Consider the following 9,376-nt stretch of genomic DNA (forward strand, 5'->3'; position numbering starts at 1 on the left):
CCCCCATCCCCCTCCCCTTAGCTCCAGGCTCTCTGCTGTAGGAACATCTGTCCCACGCAAGTCTGAGCACAGATTTGCTGAATGTTTCCCCCATAGGATCATGCCCCTCACTGCAAAAAGGTGCTTGTGCAACAGCTTAGCAACTACATAAATATACCACCCACCCACCCTAAGCAAATTTTTTTTCCCAGCTTAGAGCTTCATCTTCCCTGTACCCCCCCCCCCCCCCCCCCCCTTCAATCAAGAGTGGTTGCCGGGAGACCTCTGCTGTTGGACTTCATCGCAAGTTTTCCGGTTTGTCGTCACAGGTTAATAAACGTGAGGAATTTCACTGGCATGTTTGCCAAGAGGAATTTTGGCAGGAGGAACCATCGGTATACGTGAGGATTGTACCGTACTGAGGGCCAACGAAAATACCAGGAACAAACCTGTCAATACAAACCAAACGGAAATCCGGAAGATGTGAGACTGGCTCTGTGTAGCCGTAACATCCACACATAAATGTGATGTCCATCTGTTGAAGGCTGTCGTTTCCACGCTGGTCATGGCTGTCGCTCAGCAGTTACGGCTGTTTTTGTCTCGGTCCCCCTGCTCTGCCTGTCATCTCCTTTATATATTTTTTCCCTGAGAGATTCATGTACAGTTTCACCAGACACGGACCCCAAAAGTTCCAGTCAGTCTCCGAGCAAGAGAGACGGCGAGTTTTAGCCTGTCGTTCACTTTGAGGCTGAGGGATTCTCTTTATGCTCTTCAGAAGACAGGGACTGACACGCTTCTACTCTCTGCGGTGCAGGCAATCTAAAGGCCTGTTGCAGCTTGGTTCCCTGTAGCTGGAGGTTTCACACCCATATATCTCATGCCTCTATTGCCGTCTCCATGAGCTGAACAGCGAGGCCAGTGGAGGCGTCTCTCCGAAAGGTGAGCAGCAGCAGCTGGTTGACAGCCACATCCTCCCTAGACAAAGACAGCAGGGGGGACAGTGTCCACTCAGCCAGAGCCTCCAGGTACCGGATCAGTACGACATTGACACTTATCGAGGGGGGGAAGAGGTAAAGGGTAATGCCGCATGCGAGTCCGGTCAGCACCCTTCCTCGAAGGCAGGAAGTGACCCACCCCCACATGTCGGCCCCCTGTGCCATGTGTCCTAGGGGGACAGCCATTTGCAGGGAGCGGCTAGAGTGACCCAGCATCACGGTCACATGCTGAGGGACTGCAGACTCGCTGGTTTTAGAAGTAGACCCCGCAGCATCCGGGGCACACAAAGATATGGGTGGGAGGTACCCAGGGTGAACTGCTACTGTGCCGCTTTGGGTCGGCTCACTCCTGGGCAGACTCATACTCAGCGCCAAGGCCAGGAGGAGAGCTGGCCCAAACAGTGCCAGTGCAGGGTCCCCCACGGCAGCCAGGGTGATGGCGGGCATGTCAGGGAGGCACGTGGACAGGGAGCCCATCCTCAGCATGCAGGCCTTGGCATGCTGCTCATCCAGCCCAGCACTGAAGCCTCCGCGGAGTCCGCAGACGACCCAGATGACCAAGCAGCTGAGGAAGGCGCCGCCGTGCACCAGAGCTGCCTCCTGGCTGCCGTCCTCCATGTCCCCACCAGCCAGTGCCACCGAAATCCTCTGGTGCCCGACACAGCCTCGCCCTCGAGGCCGCCTCATCTTGTAGACCATCTCCACTGTGATGAGCGGGGCCGTCAAGAGCAGGGCCGTGCCATAGGCCTGCCCCAGGAAGAGCAGGAAGCGGAGGGCGATGACGTCGCTAGGAGTGGACGTTGGAGGCAGTCTGGAGCCTCCGGCCAACCACAGTAGGGCCAGGAACGCTGGGGGCGGGGGCAGAGGAGGTGAGCCGCTGGCGGGACACAGCCCAAAGCGCGGTACCGAGATAGAGGCGGCATCCCGCTCACCTGTGACGCCGAGGTCGGTGAACAGCAGCAGGCAGCTGCAGCAGAGTCCGACGGCACTGAGGTGGGACCTGAGTGTGGTCAGGGAGAGGAGGCTGCAGCCCACCTTACAGAAGCCCAGCGTTATCGCCGTCTCCAGGACGCCATCCATCGCCCGCCTCTCTTGGCGCCTCACCAATTCTCCTGTCGCTGTAAACACATCCATCATCACCCAGGTCTCGCCATGCCCCCACCCCCCAATCCCTGTTCCTGCACCATGCCGGAGATACAGCATCTGTTCTTTTCACCCTGGGCGTTTCTTTTGTGGTTTCGGCAGTTTATAATTACCCCCAATTTACTCCACTATCTGAGAGTTTAGAAGCGGCTTGCAGCTCAGTTCCTTCCTTCCAGGTGTCTGTGCTTTCATGTGGTGCCTCTACAGACCAGGCCTGCTTTCTTGTTTCACATGACTTAAGCAGGATCTCTGATGACTAAGTGCTGTCACCAGAAAGCTGTCAGACAGACATTCGCATTTATTTCTATAATCATGCCTGTCATATAAAACATCACACTAAGGCCATTTAAAGCCAGTTCTTTAGAAGATGCTTTGGAAGATAACTGGCACCTGCCTTGACACTTAGTACTTTATTACATAATGTTTACCTCAGCATAGGAATTAAGAGGTTGGCAGTCCTCAGTAACAGCAGTTGCGCACCAAAATTCAAACTTATAGCAAGATTGAGAGAAAAAGAAAAAAAAAATCACACTGGACTCTGGAGATTACAAACCCAAGATATCTTTTTTTGTCAAAGGTTTGTAGAGCTTTGTAAATACTGTGAAGACACATCTTAAGGGGACTATTACCACTTCAGATACGCGCTCATTTAATTTACCTGATATTCATTGTTTTCCTCTTAAAACAGTGCAGAAGTTAAAACACCCAAACTCAAAGAACCTTTGACAGAAGTGAAACCATTCCTTTTCACTGTTTTATTTCATTGATCAAAGTCCATCTCAACCGTGACAATTTCGTCACTCCCCATACGCCAGTTCTAAAGTTTTTTTGGAAACTGCATTGGGTACATTTCATTGGTTAATTTGAGTGCAATCTAATACTGTCCTCAGTACATATTGTGATTGGTTACTTACTCCTCATGCGTCATCCTTTTACCAAATCATCAATCTTTGAATGCTTAGGCATGCAATATTTACTTAGCATATGATTATTTTTTGTTAATCTTTTAGTAATTAATTAATTTCTCCCTGGCATGGTACCTTGACCCTCCATTTGTCTAAAACATTGTGCCTCTCCTGTCACCAACCTTGCATTGTTGCCCTAGCAGCTATCATTGTCTGTCCTTTATACTCTTTATACTCAGCGCTCCTGCTGCAAAACATATTCCTTCTTTTCTCAGCACACTCTGGGTCATTGTGCCTCCAGAATATATTCCCGTTATTATTTCAGAGATAAATCAAGTAAACGAGAGAGTAAATGCAAAATAAAAAGCTACTGAATTAAAACCTGTTCATTTTAAAGCTCTCTCCCACAATGGACAATCGCTTGTTTGCACCTCCGAAATAAATGTCACTTTCTAGACGTTCAGGCCTAAGCGGAAACGCCACTAAATATGGCTACTTCCTTTTAATGAGATTTAAATAAAACATCTTAGCTTGGAAACATGTACGTATGTAAACCAAGTACTATTCGCGAGAATTTTCACACAGGCCCACTGTTACCATTTTAAATATAACGGATTAGTTGAATGTACAGATTCCTATACTCGCCTTTTTAAGTTGTTCAGAGTAGTTTGCACTTAGGTCTATATAAACTACCGGTATCTTCATGTTTGGGTAGAGGTTGTTTTGATTTTTTTTTCTATCGATCATTATTCTTGTTATTTATTTAGCGAAAATGCGGTGAACTGATACCAGTCGTTCCAATACAAACACTAACTCGTCCAAGCTCCACTTATGCGGGCGCAAAGGGCAGCGTCGACTCACAGTCCTGCACCCAATCAAATAATGGTGAGTCTGAACTAAGGGAGAACAAAAAAAAAGTTTTTCTGAACAATTAAGAACAAGTGCTGCACTTTGGGGAGAAATATCTGTCCAAAACGCAGAGAACATGTGGGACACCGTATTTGAAAAGCTGTAGTCTGGCGTTGACCCGCTGTCACAGATTAACGTATTTGAAGATTATTAGGCCTACTTAATTCTTTTTATTGGCGACAGTGGATCGATTGGTTCCTTGCTTTAAATGAACACTGATTATAATGTCTAAATTTAGTTTGAATTAACCACTTTAATCACCTAGAAAAAAATTATCAAATAACCTTTGGTCATTTGTCAAACAGTTGACTCCGTGATAAAGAGCTATAATCTTTCTCTCTCGAAGTCTTCATTTCAGACTTTCAGTCACACATGCACAGTGTATGTATAATAATATCATTAACAAAACTATATACCATAGATATTAAACGACAAAAACCACGTGATATAGGCTAATAATTTTACGACAGGTTGATAGATTAATTTTAGCCCTGAGGACGCAGGTGCTGAATAAAAAAAGAACGAATTGCGAAAGCAAGATATATTAAGATAAATTATCTTATATTGACACTACTGACTTCTGTTCCTAGCAGCTGAACGATCACTCGTCAAAATACTTATTTCGTCACTCAATAACTCGAAATTGTTGAAATTAATAAAACGCTGTATCTCTCGTTTTTAAATACAAACACACTTCCAAAACAATCTATTAGCACTTCGTAAACGCTCGTCATATGTCAAAGTACAACATAAACCACAATTAAAAACTTCAGCAGGAATAAGTGCACATTAAGTCCCTAGGGGGAGCTGAAACAAAACAGGATAAAAATATTAATTAGAATGATAGCTAGATAACCGTGAAGTAATTTCCAGAAAGTGTCAGTCAGAAGTCGCTTAAATGTGACCATAATTTAATTAGCTAAAACATACATACCCCAGAGAAACAGTGTTTTGTAATCAGTGAGTATTATGACACTCTTATTTCCTTTGTTATTTCTGCCGTCAAGTGAAACCCCTCCATCTGTCATGAAACGTACTGGTGAAACAAAAATCGTTCTCTCGCGGACCTACATTGTTCTGCCACAGCAGCTGCTCCGACTCTACACGACTCTTTCGGGCGCTTTAGCTACACAGCCCGCCCAGTTCCACCCACTTCCATCTGAGAGTTTATACACATCCAGCGATGTGTTCTGCATTGTGCATCACGCATCGAGCTCATTCACCTGCGACCGATGCCTCTTTCCTTGTAAACCTGTTTGACGGTGTTATGAATGAGAGGATTTATGGATTACCTCTCCTCGTTTATTGGAGGGTGGAGGATTTGAAGACGGGAGCAGATGGCTATTGCACTCGCGGTGGACTACAAATTCAGCGGCTTTCCAAACATTGTTTGCTTATGAAAATTGAATGAGAATTGATGGGCTCCAGACCATTAATTAGCCCGATAGTCAGAATATAAATTACGGGGGGAATCCAGCATTGTATCTTTCCTGACACTGCTTTCATTTTTCTCCTTTTTAATATTTAGGGGAAAGCCCCCAGAAATTCTCCATATACCATCCCCAAAGTTTGGTGAATTTCACCAATGGTGGAGGCTGAAGCTAATTTCATGGGGGGGTTCAAACCTATCACACCCAAGGAGGCTTTAATGCACAGGCTTACAGTGGCCTCTGCTTAAAATTTTATTGAATAAAATTTTCAATTGTGGCCACCCCAAATTTTTGTCATCGCCACCCCCCACTTCTCCGTCAACAACCATTACCATCGTAGAAGACAGCAGGGGCCCCAAAACAGCCCAAGTGACCCCCGGACCTCTGTCCATGTTAGTGTACCTCTGAATGCAACCAGCTGTTAAACAGGTAATAGACTGGTACTTAAGGGACAGTGCTGGTATTCAAGTTTTTTTAAATGCTAGGAATTAAAATTGTACTTTCATTTAATTGCTTGTCAATAGATTTTCCGCATAAATGTCCAGGTATTGCAGAGGCTGTCTGCGCTTTTTCCGTGGCCTGCATGACCCACCATAGCCACTGTTTAGGCAACATGTCAAGGCTGGTTCATACTTCACGTGAAAGGGGGACATATGCTGTGCTGTGTTCCCTAGTCTGGTCATTGATGTCACTCGTCTCTCTTCGCTGGTACCCTTCCCTCTACTAATCTTCCCATTTTGACCCCTCGTGGTCTTGTTTATTTCCCTGCTCCACTTTTGCTCAACAAAGCCCATTTCTGTTCTCCTGATGCCTGCCCTCGAGTCCTGCAATATTGTGTCATGACACTAACTAAGTCATTCGAACTGAATTGATTTGCATCTTTAAAATAAGAACTAATTAAACCACACTGAAAACTAAAACTGAACTAGATATCAATTGAAAATAAAAAAGCACACACAGGTATACACCAGTCAGGCATAACATTTAATCCAGCTGCATAATGTTACGTAGGTCCTCCTCGTGCCACCAAAACAGCTCTGACCCGCTGAGGCATGGACTCCACAAGACCACTGAAGGTGTCCTGTGGTATCTGGCACCAAGACATTAGCAGCAGATCCTTTAAGTCGTTTAAGTTGCAAGGTGGGGTCTCCATGGATCAGACTTGTCTAGCAAATCCTATAGATGATCAGGTTTAGATCTGCAGCAGGCCAAGTCAACACCTTGAACTCTTTTATGTTCCTCAAACTACAACTAAACAATTTTTGCAGTGTGGCATCGTACTGCTGAAAGAGGCCACTGCCATCGGTTAATACCCTTGTCATGAAGTGGTCAACTTGGTGCCCAACAATGTTTAGGTAGGTGGTACATGTCAAAGTAACATCCACATGAACGCCAAGACTAGGACTCCCAACAGAACATTGCTCAAAGCATCATCCTCTGCTCCTTTCATCAACAGAAGTACAAGCTGTAGTTATAAACTGTTTATTAGCACTTATGTTTCATTTGTGTCTCATTATATCGGCCATACACAATGTACTGTCCAACCTCTATCTGTGTGCATGTCGCTACAGTGTCTGTATGTGCAAAATACCGCGTAATGCTCAACCGACATCACTAACAATGGCTAACAATGAACCTGTACTGGACTGCAGTTAACTCGGGTTCGACGTCATTCCCAGCGCTGACTTCCATCCCCCAAGGTAAATGGGGTGCAGCGTGACAACTGCATATGGAGAATACTCCCCAAGACTTTATGCTTGTCCATTTTTCCTGCTTCCAACACCTCCACTTCAAGAACTGAATTTTCACTTTCCTAATATATAATGGCACATTGAAACAAGATAATATTATTCACTTCACCAGTTTTAATGTTATGGCTAATTGATGTACGGCGTAGCCTAGCCTTCTGCGAGCCATTATAGGCCTAATCCTGTAACGAGGAATCCTATAAATGCCAGTATTTCCCAAATTTCTCTGTCAACCATTCTTCAAATCCACTAGCCATTTTTGTTCCCATTTTATCACAGATAGGTAGAAAAGGTATATAATCTTTGGCCCGATGTAGATTTTGACTTCCTGATACTTTTTCAATGGCCAATGAACAATCGAGGTTCACTTGCGTCACTCACAAGAGGCTCTGCATTGTTTCGTTTTTCAGGGTTGCGTGGCCCCCCTACGCAGTGCCCAAGGCCGGGAACTATGACAGAAATTAGATGAGAAGCTTTTGGTTGATATTAACCTGGTGTTTCCTAATCCAATCTTCGACAAACTGCAGACGGTCCACTTTTTTCAGTTTATGGAGCAAAAACCGTGGACTGCCTATGGATTCCCAAAGACCAGGTTAGGAAACACTGTATTAACCCATAGGTCTACCTTGTGACCAGGCATCAACACCGTGGTGAATTCTAACGCACATATTGATTAAAATGCATTTTTTCAAATCATAAATTACACACATTTTTCTCAATCAAACCACTGGTCTGCAGACTTATTTGTCTATGTATGGACAGGATGACAATCCCTGCTTGTGAGAAAATGACCCCAGTCGAGTCCCACTTCTGAGGAACCCATGTACTTTAGTGTTTTTCTGTCTACATCATTAATACGTTTAATTACTCGTAGTACGAATGCGTTTCCATGGTGATTTTTGTGATGGCGCAAACACTGTGTGAAATTGCAAATAGTTAGTAAAAGAAATCCTCAACTATTTGACTCCAGAGTTTTTTTTATCGCACATTTCCACTGATCGCACACTGCTTCGCCACATGGAATTCAGATTTTAGGTCGTCTAAAACAAACTTTTGGTTTTACGCCTCACAGTCATGGCATTGTGCATGTTACCTACTGGTTTTGATGTCGGGTGCATTTCATTGCCATGTTTAAAGTTTTACAACAATATGAATTGCAGGGGAAACACACAGTAAATTCCAGCTATTAACATCTTGTAAACAATCTAGGACAGATTCTGCGTAAAACTGCATCACACAAACTATGTAGCCATAGAATGGTACCAGGAATTTTTTTTCATCTCAACAAGAGAAAGACATCTTGGTTGCGATTATCACGGAGGTGATGACAGCTGCTGTTATGATCCAAGAGGCGCAGATAAGAGAGGAAAGTGAGCCTGACAAACGCCTAATGATTTGCTCGCACGTTGCACTCTGTAATGCACCGAACTTCTGTGTCCGGCAAGTGTTCGGATCTATCAGAGGGAAATAGGTGGGGTGCTTAAAGAGGAGATGGGGCAGAAAGGAAACAAGAACTGAAATAGCCAACGAGGGAGACTGTACCTTACCTGCTCCCCCAGTCTCCGGAGCCAAACACCGTAGTGTTCAAACAACTGCTTCTCTTGGGCTCCAGCGTTTTACAGTCCCTCCCTCCACAAGTCGTGGCATCTTGGCCAGCCTCACCTTACGTGTGGTATGCACGCGTCTCTGTATGCCTTTCGGGTGATTTCGAAATTTGCCCCGGATCGCAGCACGACCAGTTTGACTGTCCATCCGAGAATGATCAAATGACTGGTGTTCGAGTTTCGGGGGCTTTGGAGCTTAACTGGATTTTCATGGCTCACAACGTGTTGCACTACATTCATTCATTCATTCATTCATGAGTACATTACTATGTGCCTTAATAAAACCAAAAATTCTGTATTGGTTATATACCGCTTGATGTGTGCATCTAACGTAGCTTCGCATGGATTAATAACTACTGCCATCTAGTGGCAAACATAAGCCTATTGCGTCTAACTAAATCATATTCCTGCTACTTATTTCAGTTTATTGTATTCGGATGCGAGTTCTTTGCCCCAGAGAATTCCGAACAACAATAACTATTATTATTATTATTATAATTATATTGACAAAGTGGCTGAAAGCAACTTCTAGTTAGGAAAATAGCCAACATCTAAGCTAAGAGTAAGACTCCGTCACATGACGGGAAAAAGAAACTGATTTTCTCTCAAGGGACGGTACGGTGGTGCCGTGGTTAGCGCTGTCACCTCGCACCTCGGGGGACC

General features: G+C 44.8%; 1 protein-coding gene across 5 annotated transcripts; it reads right to left on the minus strand.

The window, feature by feature from the left end:
* Positions 1 to 235: 235 nt before the first annotated feature.
* Positions 236 to 8,797, minus strand: LOC125748085 (uncharacterized). Of its 5 annotated transcripts, XM_049023899.1 has the most exons (4): positions 4,866 to 5,559; positions 2,231 to 2,394; positions 1,907 to 2,092; positions 236 to 1,822 (listed from the first exon to the last, which is right to left on the minus strand). In XM_049023899.1, exons 3-4 carry the CDS (start codon positions 2,052 to 2,054, stop codon positions 855 to 857), a joined length of 1,116 nt encoding a protein of 371 aa, XP_048879856.1. In that variant the 5' UTR covers positions 2,055 to 2,092; positions 2,231 to 2,394; positions 4,866 to 5,559; the 3' UTR covers positions 236 to 854. The 5 variants fall into 5 exon arrangements, with proteins under 5 accessions (XP_048879856.1, XP_048879859.1, XP_048879858.1 ...); XM_049023902.1 differs by lacking the exons at positions 2,231 to 2,394; positions 4,866 to 5,559 and adding an exon at positions 8,657 to 8,797; XM_049023901.1 differs by lacking the exon at positions 2,231 to 2,394 and having other exon boundaries at positions 4,999 to 5,560.
* Between the last annotated feature and the right edge of the window lie 579 nt (positions 8,798 to 9,376).

This window comes from Brienomyrus brachyistius, chromosome 8, assembly GCF_023856365.1.
Source record: "Brienomyrus brachyistius isolate T26 chromosome 8, BBRACH_0.4, whole genome shotgun sequence".
Taxonomy (NCBI): domain Eukaryota; kingdom Metazoa; phylum Chordata; class Actinopteri; order Osteoglossiformes; family Mormyridae; genus Brienomyrus; species Brienomyrus brachyistius.

Coding starts and splice junctions, on each gene's coding strand:
- LOC125748085 (XM_049023898.1), bottom strand. CDS start 4,959: ATGACAGATGGAGGGGTTTCACTTGACGGCAGAAATAACAAAGGAAAT. Junction 2,093..4,865: donor CAAAACACTGTTTCTCTGGG/GTATGTATGTTT, acceptor ATGTGTTTACAG/CGACAGGAGAATTGGTGAGG. Junction 1,823..1,906: donor CACCGACCTCGGCGTCACAG/GTGAGCGGGATG, acceptor CCCCGCCCCCAG/CGTTCCTGGCCCTACTGTGG.